This window comes from Gavialis gangeticus, unplaced genomic scaffold, assembly GCF_001723915.1.
Source record: "Gavialis gangeticus isolate Ggan-Ray unplaced genomic scaffold, GavGan_comp1, whole genome shotgun sequence".
NCBI lineage: Eukaryota > Metazoa > Chordata > Crocodylia > Gavialidae > Gavialis > Gavialis gangeticus.
In genome coordinates, this window is record NW_017729031.1 from 16,917,105 (window position 1) to 16,932,226 (window position 15,122).

General features: G+C 38.9%; 1 protein-coding gene across 1 annotated transcript in view; it reads left to right on the forward strand.

Moving 5' to 3' along the window:
* The window catches only part of LRP1B (LDL receptor related protein 1B), a 2,002,088-nt gene that overhangs the window by 1,537,266 nt on the left and 449,700 nt on the right, over nucleotides 1–15,122 (forward strand). The window contains exons 45-48 of the mRNA XM_019522796.1: nucleotides 4,130–4,258; nucleotides 9,414–9,533; nucleotides 13,302–13,415; nucleotides 13,653–13,802. Of these exons, the coding sequence (XP_019378341.1) occupies nucleotides 4,130–4,258; nucleotides 9,414–9,533; nucleotides 13,302–13,415; nucleotides 13,653–13,802 (513 nt within the window). The remainder of the gene's footprint in view (nucleotides 1–4,129; nucleotides 4,259–9,413; nucleotides 9,534–13,301; nucleotides 13,416–13,652; nucleotides 13,803–15,122) is intronic.

Sequence of the window (15,122 nt, forward strand, 5' to 3'; positions counted from 1 at the left end):
ATTTTCTTGTAAGAAACAATGTTATAAATGGGGGATTGGTTCCTGACCCAAGGCCCAATACCCTTTTTTCACTAAAAATACCCCAGAATTTTGTACTTGATCAATTATAGATGAGTAATATAGCTACATTAATGTATTTATTTTGTAAATAGCAATCATATTGATTTGGAAGAACTTCCTGGAGGTGACTTTGCTGGACTTTTTGAAAGGTTCTTGGTTGGACTTTTTGAAGGGTTCTTGGCTGGAGTCTTCTCAGGAGTCTTGGCTGCAGGTTTTTCTGGAGTCTTGTCTGCTTTCTTAAAGAAAGTGTAAAAGGAAGTTTGGACAGATGTTCTCTGTCGGGGAAAAATTGCCGAATGAATCAGGCCCCAAGGTCACGGTGGGCCGGGGTTGGCAATTGGAACACGAACAGGCGGTATTATTGGCGTGGAGGTCTGAGGTACGGAAGCGTAATGGTTTCAAACAAAGGTGATTTATTTGACTTATGCTTAGAAGGCGTAGGTAGAGTTGCTTCTTCGGTTACAGTGGTACAACTTAAACAACGAGAGGGGTCCGTTGGCCCACGGGGTTCTTAAGTGAGCCCTTGCTTTCTAACCCTAGAGGGCTAGGGGCGGCTGCTCAACTTAATAGTCCCAGGGCTGGTCAACGGCTCATGTAAGGATAAACAAACAACGAAACTGTAACGAGGTGACGCCAGTCCAAGTGGACAAATGGATGGTCGGAGATCGAAGCCGAGGTCAGAAGCCAGGTAGTTGATGAGAGCCAGTGGGGTTGCGCAGAATCGTAGTCGAAATGATAGCCGAGGTCAAATACCAGATAAATTGTATCGAAGTATCGAGGATGATCCGAGAGCGAAGTCAGAGTCCAAGCCAGAACAGTCCAGTAACCAGAAAATCAATATAGCAAGACCGGGGTATGAACCACAGCGAGAGCCCACGCTGGAGGAGACCTAACTGAGGGACAGTCCCTAAGAACTAGCCTCTGTCCTCAGTTGAACGGATCTCCCCCCGAGGGAGGGGCTCCTTAACCTTTTATACCAATTTGGTGGCCAATTAGAACACTTTCTGCAAAGAAATTTCTAGCCTGATTACCTCATGCTTTTAGCTGTCACTGAGCATGGGTCTGTGGGGAAAGTAGGTCAACCTGATTGACAGCTCCTGAGGTCGCCCAGGGGACACGTGCTGGGCACATTGTGGAAATTTCCGCTCAGGGCCTGTCTGCACATGTCAGCTTCAATTCTCTCTGCATTGGCAGCATAACTTAAGATTTTGTTCTCACATTCTCCAGGGAGATAAGTGCTGCAGCGAACTTGTTCGCTGGCATGGCATTGCATCGGCTCAAGCGTTATAAAGTTGAAACTGATGTCATAAAGTTGAAATGGTGCCAATTTATAAACGTTGTAACTCAAAAAGTGGTAAGTCAAGGACTGCCTGTATTTGCAAAGCATAAAGTATCATAAACATACTGAGTAAATGAGTTAGATCCAAGGTTGAAATATGTCATGCTTTCATCATCAACCCTCTTTTGCAAGGCGGGAATCCAGGACCACATACTTTATTCAAGAAAAAAACATCTCAAAAGCTTTCATTTGTATTGCCAGTACCACATGCTAGGAATTTCTTGGTGGGACAAAGTTGCCTACAATGAGTTCTTGGAACATGCCAACATTCTGAGCATTCTCTTCTGATCATCCACCCTCAATGGCTTGGTCATGTGCAGAGAATGCACAACGGCCATATACCCAAGGATCTCTTGTATGGAGAACTGTTTACGGGAAGACGACCACATGGATGTCCATATCTCCATTTCAAAGATGTTTGCTACAATGAACATTTTGCTAAATGACTGGGAAAATTAATGGGGATTAAAGTTCTTGTAAACAGTCTAGTAAGCATGGAATGAAGGCTTCTGAGGAAAGAAGAACTCGACACACAGAAGAAAGAAGAAACCGCAGGAAGAATCCTATTCCACATTCAGAACTGTTAGATACGAACTTCACATGTGGGAAGTGCAGAAGAGACTGTCTTTCAGGAATTGGGCTCTACAGCCATATTCACAAATGATCAATGTCTCGCTCAGCACAATTCTGTTATTTTGCAAGACAAAGATGCCTATTGTGTCTTCTGCACCTTCTGAAGAATCTGATTGTGATCTGTGCTTGAGATAGGACATGGGACTGAAAGAGTCTTTTGTCTGGGAATTCCTAAATTCCTCCTTTCCATGTTATTTAAGTTGTTAAACAATAGGGAGAAATATAAAGGAATGAAAATAATGCAAGATACACATAGCCAATCTTTAGACAATTTTCCAACTGTTAACCTCAGCCTGAAAAGTACATTGAGATTATTTTCTTTACATTGCTTTTCTTCATTGTTTGATATTACCCTCCATAACCATCTAGATCCTGCCTAGAACTGGAATCTATAGTCCACATCTCTTTTTACATTTTTCTGTATGTTTGGGCCCTCTGTCCATGTGGGTAAAGGCTCATTTGGGATGTAATGTGTGATCCCCACAATCATGCCTCCTGCCATACCACATGTGCATGGCAGGACGTATTATTGTGGGTATCGCACAGTAGATCCCATGTTGCCTCATTGTTCATGTAGGGAGCCCAGGATCATGATCCTGGGCTCCCCTTACACCATCTCCTGCAGCTGCGAGCTCTGCAGCTGATGTGGGCTGTGGAGCTCACAGCAGGGGCAGTGCCAGGAATGCTGGCCCATGGTGAGCCTCATTGTCTGAGGGGCTGATAGCAGTGGCAGCTGCAGGGAGAAAGCTGCTGTCGCTGTGATCCTTTGTGAGGAGTGGGGCTCACTGCAGTTGCAATGTTTTCCTATCTGCAAGCCCCATAGTTGACAATGCTGCCACAGCTGCAAGCCTTGTCAGGTGGGGCTGGCAATGGGTGGTGCACCCCTATGGCTGGGAGCCCCTCAGTTGCTGAAGTTCCAGGCCACAGGGGAGTAGTTGGCCACACAGTCAATTAATAGTGTGATTAGGACAAGCTACAAAATTAATACACATTTTTTGTGGAATAACTTTGTGGTTTATTCTTTGTTTTATCACATCATTAATTAGTTGAACTTGTAGCTGGGTCACAGCTTAAGGGGTGATTATCTGGTTAATCATACCTTAAGTGTAACATGTAGGAGGGGGCCTTAGGACCAACTAGAAAAATATGCTTTCAGATCAGAGTGGCTCAATCTGCATGTTATAGATATCTAATCATTTTTGAATGAAGCAGTGGGGGCAATAATGTAATTACATTAAGAAAACAGAGTAGCATTACAGGGTAGCTCTCCTAACTTCAACCCAAAATATGCTTTCTTATACTATCTCCCATATTTAATAATATATAATTTATATATTCAATTGTTGCCTCAGGTAAACAGATAGAAGCCAAAAAAAATTTTTTTTTGCAGCTGGTTTGCAACAGACACAGATGTGTTGTTATAAATATCAAATTTGCTTCGCTGGGTTTTTAGAACACTGCTTCATTTCAACATCAGTAGTAGTGCATTGATCATGGAAAAATGTTTATATACAAATTGAACAGCTGCATACTGCTATAATATATTTGGAGGATGTTAGTTGCAGCACCTGCTGGAAAGTGTTTTTCTCTAATTTTTCTTGTGCTAAATTTAAGAGATCTGAAGTTACTCAGAAAACTCCATTGGGGGAAAAATATCTGCATACTTCCGCTGAAAAATTAACATGTATATTGTGATATTTCAGTGGGGTGGATCAAGACAAGGGAGGACAAATAAGCTAAAGCTACTGGAATAAATAGAAATCCAACACTAAGCATGCCTTTAATTTGACAGAGAAACCTAGTTCAACTTTCTTTTTGCCCTTGATCTGGAAGCTTTTTATTAGTTGGCGAGCCCAGAATTGTCCTCTGCATTGTATCATACACTGCCAGACCACTGACCTTACAGCTTAGTACTGTGCCAGCATCTGCAGTATGTTCAAGCAGTAAGGCCAGTCTGAGAGATCAAAGACCCTCTTTAGAACATCCAAACTTTTTTAGATTGGAATAAAAGTTGGTAAGTTTTATTGCTTAGTGCAAACTGTTAAACCCTTTAATATTAAATGTTTTTTTATCTTGATCTTGTATGTGTCACTTCAGTTAAAAACTCTACATGCAATCTTTACTCTGAGTTTGAATGCGGAAATGGTGAATGCATTGACTACCAGCTGACTTGTGATGGCATTGCTCACTGTAAAGACAAGTCTGATGAAAAACTATTTTATTGTGGTAAGTGTCCTCAGATATAAGAGCTTTACCTTTTTAATATAGTTATTTAGCATGTCTTCTTTTTTATGTGATTTCACTACTTAATCCTATCTTTTTTTCACTAAATTACAAATTAAATTACAGTTTCAGTAAAATATGCAACTAAAGAAGCAACAAACCTATACTTCAAGATATTTATTAAAGTGCTCATATTAAAATCATTACCTTGCCTATTATTTTTATATATGAATTGGCTTACGTTTTTTTCATTCTAGTCTCTCCTGAATGATCTTGCCCAGATCACCCACCCATTACTTTGCCTACATTCTCGCCATCATTCCTGAGCCATTTCACCAGATGTCATTATGTTATTCATTAAAGTAAAACTGTTTGATATTAAAAAGCCTGTGGCCCTTGCCTACCTCTTGGTATTTTTATGCATTTCCCCCAACCCAAAGTTCATCCAAACCTTAATTTTCTGTTTTCTTTTCTTACAAAAACAGCTACATGTTTTTGTAAGAAAAGACTGACTTTTTTTCTGTGGCACCCCCAGTATCTGCAGGTGGTACTTGCAGTTTTGTACAATTCTTCCCCTTAAGAAATAAAATTAATCATTACCCACTTTCTTTGAGAATCTATAAAAATAAATTCTTCCATAACATGTCTGCTTCTGCCTATGTTTATATATACCACTGGGCTAATATTGATATTGTATTTTCAAACTCATACAAATCTATTCAGTAGACCTTGCTATTAGTCAGCTTAGCTGCTCTCTCAGTTTTGGTGTTCTGATATGAGCAGAATCCTGTTTCACTTTATGCTCCTAAATGGTAGTTACTCAGCCACAAACCTGCCATTTGTGCTACGTAAGTGGAGTTTTTTCATCGCATTTCAGGCCATAATATGGACAAGAAATCTCTTTGGTGTAAACAAAGTTGAAACCTCTTTTGTAGCACCAGTGCCTGGGTGAGTGGCTTAATCACTAGGCTTTTGGGAAAAAGAGGGTCCTCTCATGTTTCACCTCTCCTTTTTTTTGCTCGGCCACAATTTGTGGACTCAGGCATGTTCATACAAAGCCGCTTATCTCCCCAAAATGGCAGTTTTGTACTTGGGTATAGGTATGCAGTTATTTGGGCACAGATAATGAAGTCAGATTCTACTATATATGTGTATTAGATTCATAATAATTATAGAGTGATGGTAGGACTGCAACCTCCACATTAGGACTTTTAAAGTCTCTAAATCAGTGGTTCTCAACCTTTTTGGACTCTAGGACCCCCTTAAAGACACCTCCATATCTGTTATAGGTTCATAGATGCTAAGGTCAGAAGGGACCCCAGTTTGACCCCCTTCCTAGGCAGGAAAGAGTGCTGGGGTAAGGTGACCCCAGCCAGATGCCTATCCAGCCTTCTGTTAAAGACCCCCAATGTAGGGGAGAGCATCACCTCCCTTGGAAGCCCATTCCAAATGTTGGCCACCCCTATCATGAAGAAGTTTTTCCTGATATCTAGCCTAAATCTGCTCTCTGTCAGTTTGTGACTAATGGTCCTTTTTACCCCAAGAGGCACCCTGGTGAACAGAGCATCTCTGATCCCTTGCTGCATCCCCCTAATGACTTTGTAGGTGCCCACAAGATCACCTCTCAGCCTTCTCTTGTGGAGGCTGAAGAAGTCCAGGTCCCTCAGTCTCTCCATGAACTAAATGGCACCCAATTTCCAAAATAAATACATATATCAATGCTAAGCTCCTTACAAAGCGTTCAAGTGGTGGGGGTGGGGAATTGGTCAATAGGGACAAGCTTGAGCCCGCACCTACCTCCTTACAGCTCATTTATTTCCTCATACACAAAAGCTTGGGTGCCCATCCCAACAGTAGCTCTTTCTGTTTCTGTTTGGGAGTAGCAATTGTTCTTGTCATAGGGAAATTTTTCAATAGCTAGAAATATTTAGTAATTTTTCCTACTCCTTTTCCTTTAACTAAACCATGTCCAAAATCATAAAGATATACGCAGACAGCATAATGTAATCCACACAAAGATAAAAGCAATATAAATGATCACAGCATAATACTGGCTTTTCAACACAGCCACACATGCCATATCAGTAAAACAAGCATAAGAGAGTCTGCATGACATAAATTACTTTAAATGTTGGAAGCATTAAGGGAATAATGGCAGGAGATCAGTTTGGGTAGGCCTTTCCTGGGTATTCTTCCTCCTAGCATGCTCTGTGCCATGGTGACATACAGAATACTGGACTAGATAGAGTTGTGGTCTGACCAAGTATGGTAACTCTTAGGGTCTTATGTTTTCAGTTTCTTTATGAGCAATACGTAAGACTTACAATAGTGTTTTTAAACAGATCTATTAAAATAATACTTTTAACATCAAAAGATATTGAACAAATTAAGCTTTATAATGATTCCTTTAATTAGTAGGTAAAAATTTAGAATAGGTGACTGGTTTAGCAGACAACTGTTGATCCTTTGGATCATGCTCTACACATAAGAGGTCTAGCCAGATGCCTGATTAATCCATTTGTGGCTTATAAGCCCAATTCGAAAGCAATACAGCTTGTTACAAGTTTCACAGAACCGTAGATTGTCTGAGTTGGAGTCCAAGTTTATAGCATGTTGCTTCTTTTCTGCATTGCTTCTATCCTCTGGATCATAGTCAATTCATGATGAACTGAACCCAGTGCCAGATGTTCCTTCCAAATTTGATGGGATTCTATGCACTCCTCCCAACTTTCTACACTGATATCTAATGACTTTATATTATTTCTCTACACCTCGTGGTACTGCCAAATAGCTCTAAAAAGTGGGTTCACCCTGTCTCAAAATCTCTGTACAAAATATCTTTGGGGATATGGTCTCCTCCCAGTCTCTTGACATGGCTGCTCCATCACAACCTCCTCTTCTTGATAGTGGTTTCTAAGTGTGTCAGTCTTGCATGCTCCAGTACCCCTGTGTTTGGTATTTTGTCTTCCCACTTTATTTTCAGGATTTTATGCAGACATCTCATGTGAAAGCTGTTTGGCCTCTTGATGTGCTTAGTCTATGTATCCACATTTCTGAACTAAAAAAGCAGGGATGACAGCACACAAGTCTTGTAGATTCACATACTTCCCTCAGCTGATAGTTTGCTATTATTCCATGCATGTTTCTGTAATAGCCCAAAATTCTTAGCTGGTTTTCCAATTCTGTTAGTTCAGTCTGAAACTCAAGATTTCTGACCGCTGTAGAATCCAAGTAGAAAAAACTGTCAATGATACTAAGAGATTTATCCTCCAGAGTCATATCAGGTATTGGTTCTTCCACCCCTGGGTACATATTATCCCTGACCCCTGAGTTTTTGGATTAAAAAAAAAAAAAAGTACCTCAAATCCATGTTTTTCCATGATTAAAATGAAACACCACTAATATATAGCTTTAATAATAGTGGTGTTTCATTTTAATCATGGAAAAATGTGGAATTGGGGTTACTTTTTAAATCCAAAAATTAGGGATTTTTTTAAAATCGGAGAAAATCAGGATCCCTGATGATCACAGTCTTCTTGAGATGAATCGTCATCTTGAAACTCTTGCATGACTCAGAAAATCTGCTGAAAAGATTTTGTAGGGAAGATTTGCTGTGGATAACCAAGGCCACATCATCCACAAACAGGAAATCTCTCAGAACCAGTTCTTGCACCTTGGCTTTTGCTCTAAAACTTGTGATGTTAAACAAGCCTCCATTTAGTCTGGTTCAAAGACAAATGCTGTTATTTCTTCCTTTGAATGAATGAAGAAGCAGGAATGAAAAGTAGATGTTAAAAAGCATGGGGGTTAGGACACATCCTTGTTTCATCCCATTGCTGATGTCAAAGGCAGTTGATTCTGTGTTTTCATGGATCACTGTTGCTTTAATATCTTGATGTAATGAGCAAATGATGTTCAGTAGTTTGGGTGGACAGCCCAGTTTCTTCAGAACAGTAAAAAGGGCCTGTCTGTTGACTATATCAAAGGCCTTTGGCAAATCAATGAAGGCTGTGTACAGTGATATTTGTTTTTCTCTCCATATCTCTTGCAGTTACTTGACCAAACATACCGTATCAATTGTGGAACGTCCTAAGCAAAAAGTGTATTGACTTCAGGATAAATTGTATCGCCTAGATATTGTAACCTAGGAAGCATTATTCAAGTGACATTTTTTCCAAACAGTGCTCAACAGAAAGATACTTCTATAGTTGTCACAGTTACTTCTATCCTCTTTATTTTTGAATAGTTGTACAAACTGAGCATCTTTGAAATCTTGAGGCATCATTACCTCTTTCCAATAGAGCAGTATAACTTCATGAAGCTTCTTAAGTAATTTGGTGTTGGCAAATTTGTAGATTTCAGCAGGCAAGTAATTGTTGCTAGATGCCTTGTTCCCAGGAATCTATTTAATGTTTTTCTGCAAATCTTTGACTGTAGGCACATTGCCCATCATAACTTCAAACTATGTAATCATTTGAGTTCTTCAAGTTTGATTTCAGTCCATGGGAGTAGAGAATTCCATAGTGCTCAAGTTGGTTTTGTTTATCAGCAATCACATTTCCTTTAAGTCTTTCTGTGCTCATGTTATGCCTTTGTACATTGCATTGTTATCACCTGTCAGCTGCTTTCTTTTTATGACCATAGAGTTTCAGCCGAACATTTTGGGGACACTTTTTATCCTTCTTCTGAATTTATCTTTGAAACTTTTTCATATTTTCCAGGATTATGATGTTGGGAGATTTTTTAGTAGTTAGGTTAGCACTGTCCTTTTGTTCTCAACCAGTGGTAGAAGGGTTTCAGAGTGCTCTCCAAACCCGTTTGCATTTTTTCTTTCAACTTTTGCCAAATGCTGTTGCAACAGCATTTTATATGTTATTGTTTTAGCTTTCCCAAGCCTTGGTGGCTGAGTTGTTAGATAGACTTGCTTTCACAACCACTTCAATGAATTGTATGCATTTGACTGGTTTATGAGTTTGTCAATCAATTTCTTTTTGTTGGACAATAAATGAGTGGTTTCATGTGTTTTTTATAGCTTGAAATAAACATTTCTGAAGAACTTATCTCTTGGATGTTTCCATCTTTGTTAAATTTAAGTGCCTATTTATTGTGTGTGTGTGAATTTTCTATATACAATGTCTATTCATATTTAATTTGCTAGAAAACAGAGGCTGTCGGAGAGGTTTCAAGCCATGTTCTAATCTTCGTTGTATTTCAAATAATAAACTATGTGATGGTACAAATGACTGCGGTGACAATTCTGATGAAGTCAATTGTAAAGGTAAATGCCAATTATTTTTACTATATTTCAGCATATTGTTTTGTAAATATTTGATATATGCATATAAATGTATATATGGGATTGTCTAGAAGTTATGTGAATTTTGTTTGGATTGGTACCTTTTAAATCTTTTGATTCAATAACAAGTATGAGTGTGCACTAGGCAAAGTAGGAGATCAGAAGAAATATTAAAGTGCTAGCTGATTCCTATGAATCATAGATGACTGGCTGCCAAGATCCTTTTCTCCTGTCTCTTCTCCCCTAATTTTTCATTAAAAAATATAATTACTACGTCCATTTTCAGTCATAGGACTAGAACTGTGCAAATAGGGAAGTATTCGATTCGGATTTGGATTTGTCTGATTCGGAGGACAGCAATTCAATTCAGAGATTTGGATCGCTATCCCAAGTTGATTTGGCTGAATCAGCTTCAGAAGATCGGGTGCCGATTCAGAGAGATTTGGTGATTTGGCCATAGGCTATAATGGGGAATCACTGAAATACCTATAACTTTGGGGTTTTTTTGAGATTTGGATGAAAATAGCAGGGATGGTAGCCCCATCTGAGGGCATGAAGTCTGCCAAGTTTCAAGGAGATAGGTGCAGGGGTTTCTGGGAAGCTGCACCTCAAACTGCTAAAAGCAAAACTTATGTCAATTGTGTGTGTTATGGCAGATTTGGATAAAAACAGCAGGGATGGTAGCCTGTAACAGGGGGCCTTCCCAGTGCTGGATAGATATCTGCCCACGCACCTGTTTCTGGGCCAGCTGCCCACCCCTCTTTTACTCAGACAGAAACAGCTCACAAAAGGGACAGAAAGGCTGCAGACAGAGGCTTATATCCTGTTTCTAGGTCCATCCCCCAGAGCACTGTGATTGGAAGGGGACTCAGGGAATGATCACAGTCACTGGCCAGCTACAGATGTCAGTCTTTCCCCCCTGCTCACTGTCTCTCTTATCAGTTTCTGTTCCCCTGAAAGAATGCCTTCTAAATATTCAAATCTTTTCCTAGCTTGATTCGGAGGCTCCAAATTGATTTGGAGGGATTTTTTGATCTCCCGATTCAATTCAGATTCAGTGATTCAGCCTCCAAATCAGGCCAAATCTTCTCCAAATCAAATTGGCAACCAAAACTTTGCATACCCCTAATATAAACTTACTAAACTTTTTCATAATTAAGCAGGTGTAGTCTAGCAGTAAGGACAGATAAACAAATTTTAATAAATTAAATGGGCAGTAGGGAGGTACTTTTTAGTAACAGTGCCAATTCATCCTTGCCCAGTGTCATAGGGACCCAGCCCTGCTGTTTTGGGTGGGAAGTGAAGTATGCATCAAGCACTGTGGTATGTTTTACTAATTACTACACAGCAAATTTATGATCTATATATGGCTTGTGAAAAGGTATATCATGTCCTCTTTTTTGTAGCTGTGTAGCTTTGCTAGTTAAGAACAAATGATATTATTGACTGAACTATTTAGCTATGTACGATAGTAAAAAAGCCTGAGGCTGGATCGATTCAGTCTTTGCAGGTTAGTATAAGTGCATCGATTGAATCAAGAAGCAAGTGAACAAACATTCATTTTTAATTCCAGAAATGCAGGTACGTGCCTGCAGTGGCCCTAGCCAGAAGCTGGGGGACACTAGAGCATGCCTCCTTGCTTGGCTAGAGCAGACAGCTTGGGCCAAAGCTAGTCCTCCCACCCTGTGAGGTGGGGGTTTGTGCAGGAGGTGCAAAGCATCCTGGGATGCTGGGGGAGTGTGAGTTAACTTGAATCTGGAGGGGATTTGGGACAGAAGATAAACTGATTTAGCCTAAATCAGTTGAGTCTGATACTACATCCATCCAGGTTTCTCTTAAATGAGTTTGGGCCATTTTGAAATTAGTTTATGTGCACTGAACTTCTGTTGTGTTACAAATTTGAACCTGTTTCCAATCACTTATACCAGTTTATGTGCAATTTCTCTAGACTCTATGTTTAGATTTTGCTCTTCCCAGAAACATTGGCTTTGGATGCTTTGTCAAAATGATCAGAAAAATATTTTTAAAATACAATATTAATATTTTAATATCTGTTTACATAATTACCTAATATAAGCTAGCTGGCAAGAAATACAAGCTTTTAGTTATAGTTCACAAGGATTATAACACAATTATAATACTCGTTATCACCAGCATCATACAAGTAAAACTTTTAAGTCTTCAATTTGCATTAGCTTGTATAAATTTGTACATATTTACATGAAAGCTGGGACAGAAAGTTCTCCAACACCCAGCTTACATCTTCCTGTTCCTAATTGCTGGCCTTTCTACAGCCATTTGCTGTCTTTATTGGCTATAATTAGTGTTCACAGGTAATTTGCACATGGCTTCTTAGAAGGGCTTCACTTGAGGATCAGAAAGCACAATGTGGATGCTTGTGGTATGAACTGCAGTGTATGGGGAGACATGGGTCAGGCTGAAGACACACTTAGAGGTGATATCAGTGTGGACTACCCTAAAATTCTTAGAAGTCTGTCCCCTTAAAATATGTCTCTACATACTGATCGATAAAAATCAAGAGATTTTCTTCAACTGAACCAATGTGTTCTATAATGATGGGTGGGGGGTGGATTTTGGGGAGTCCATACAGAGTGCTTACTCCCTTAACACTAGAATAGAGCTTGGTCAGCATTTTAACTTTTTTTTTTATAATAGTAATCTGAAAGGGTCCACTGTTTCTCTCCTTGTCTCCACCCAGTGAGAGTAAAATAAAACCCACACTACCTGCTGTTCTGTTATCTAGGAGGGTTTCTTCTCTTCTTCTAGGAGGCTTTTGTTACCCATTCTGTGCTTCTTAAGTAAAGACAACCAATCAGAATTGGTGTAGATAAACAGATAAGAGATTTAAAGTGGGGAGGGGTGAGGAGAAGAACTACTGGATCCATACCACTTTCTTAGGAGGGAGGCTTAATTAGGGAACCCACCAGTCAAGGATTGCTCAGCTTTGTCCTATCATCAGACAAGTATTAGTTTTTCCTGCAAATAACATAATAGGGCTCAGAGTCATCCTGTTCAGTTCATAACCCCAGATCTTTCTCCTCCTCCATCATTTCAAAGTAAGCTCCCAACTATAAATTCTTTCCATTAGTCCTTCAGATTATCACTTTGCTTTTTGTACTATTATGTTTCATCACATTTATTTTTCATTTATTTTTTCTTACTGGTCATTTAGTCCTGCTCTGTATTAATGGTACCTTCCAAGTTTGTGTTCAACCCTACTTAAAAACACAGTCCACAGAAAAATAGAAGGATTTGTCTTTAATATATTACAAACCTTTTATATGTAAAATGGTTTCTCTGACAGATGTTTTTATGGCTTGTTGGACCAGACAGCATTGAGTTGTCAGAAAGAATGACTCAGGATATTTGAAAAGAAAGACTGGCTTACCATAGTCAATTTAAATGCTATACTACTTCATGAGGGATCATTTGTAATCAAATATGTATTTTGACAGAAACAGTCATTTTGATACATGAAATGCGTTTTATGTACAATTTAGCCCATCTCCTTTTTTTCTGAGTTAAACTTAATGGACACTTATTTCTTATGAGAAGTCTGTAAGAAATTCAAAAAATATCTTTTGACAATACCTTTTTAAAGGTCTTGTTCATGATAGTGATTTAAACTTTTATTTAAATATGTGGCCACTTAAAACAAATGGCTTAGTTATAAACATCCAGTGCAATAAAAAGTGCATCTGTTTATCTATTTATAACTGTACATTGTAGATTCAACATGTGCTTCAACAGAATTCCGTTGTGCAGATGGAATTTGCATTGGAAAATCAGCACAGTGCAACCAGATCATTGATTGTGCAGATGCTTCAGATGAAAAGAATTGCAGTAAGAAAATCATCTTTCTATCATATTTGTTCTTCTCTGTTCTTAACATCATGCTGAAATGTTATCCAAATTAGATCTGAATTAACCCTTGTTGTTTATGTTAACTGTATACTAGAACACTCCTAAAAATGGCATGGTCTATATGAAACAAAACCAGGTCTAGGACCCAATATTTCAGAGCATATTAAATTATACTGGACATATACTATCATATAATAATTCATTGTCTATTTCCAGATAATACAGATTGTACTCATTTCTATAAACTTGGAGTAAAATCTACAGGATTTATTAGTTGTAATTCTACTTCACTTTGTATACTACCAGAATGGAAATGTGATGGATCTAATGACTGTGGAGATTATACAGATGAATTAAAATGCCCAGGTAATTATGAAAAGAAAAATCATGCTTAATTGTATCCACACTTGTCATTTATAGATCTATGCAAAATATGTATCCAAGCAGTACCATATATTTAATGTACATTAAAATAAGCTGTTTAAAGCAAGTTTCTTCCTCCCCCTTTGCAGTTTTCTGTTTTAATGGATTATGCTAATCATCATTAATTAATGCTGAATTTCTCTGAAGAAAACTGCAGTGTCTTTAACTTTTTTTCCAAGTTAGATTTGTCATTAATCATTCTTCTTTAATTGAAACTCCCATCATCAAAATGTCAAACACATCAGCTTCAGCAAAATCATTCCATGCCTGCAAGTCACTTTTACTAGCAAGTGTTAGCTTTTTCCGTTGTTTTTTTTTAACCTTCTGCTGTAGAGGTACTGTCACAAACACACAATATTTTGATGTGTTCATTTGGTGGCATGCATGTTTTCTTGAATTTGTTTTATAGATCTGGTTTGTGTAGTCTCTACACATAGGTAGTGTCAAGCTGTATTTAGTTTATTACATCTGCATGGATTGCAGTATTTAATATATAAAAAAATATTTCATATTTTGACTAGGACCATTTAGTAGGGCAATGTTTCAACTTCAGTCTTGGGTGTCAAATATATAGCTCACAAGCTAGAATCTGGCCGGTGGAAACGTATCATCCAGTCCACAGCATGGGTTTTGGTTTCAGACCAGCATGCAGCATGCACTGGCCTCAGCCCCACATACTGCCTGCTGTGCACAGAGCCTGTCTGGTATGGGCTGCACATGATGCAGGGACTGGAGCTGGCGCACATACTACATGGTACATGCAGGGCCAGTCTGGGGCCTGTACTGCATGTGGTGTCCATGCCACACCAGCCCTGCAAGCTGGACATTTTCCTGATCATATCAGATCAGAAGAAATTTCTGATATGTTAAACAGATACAGCCATGGGGAGCAGGAAGTTATATGCATAGTATAGCTTCCCCAAAAAGCCAATCAATAATGTATGTAAATGGTTAGAGAATAAAAACCATACTTAAGCCTTGCCACACAAGCAAGTGTTTGTATTTAGTTTTCCTGGGCATATGGAGTAACACTGAATGTTTTCTATATATCATTTTGACAGTGGTTTTATCCTTTTTTTCTGGCCCAGGAGGCCATTGTTGATTCAGATCCCATTCTAGGGCTAAGGAGATATTCTTCTCTAAAAGACTACTGAAAGATTGAAATGAGTATACTGCTAAAAGTCCAATATTTTACATAATATAACAAGCCTATGCCTCCTATATTCCTTTCTGCTAGCTGTCATGAACCCCCCCCCCCCCCCC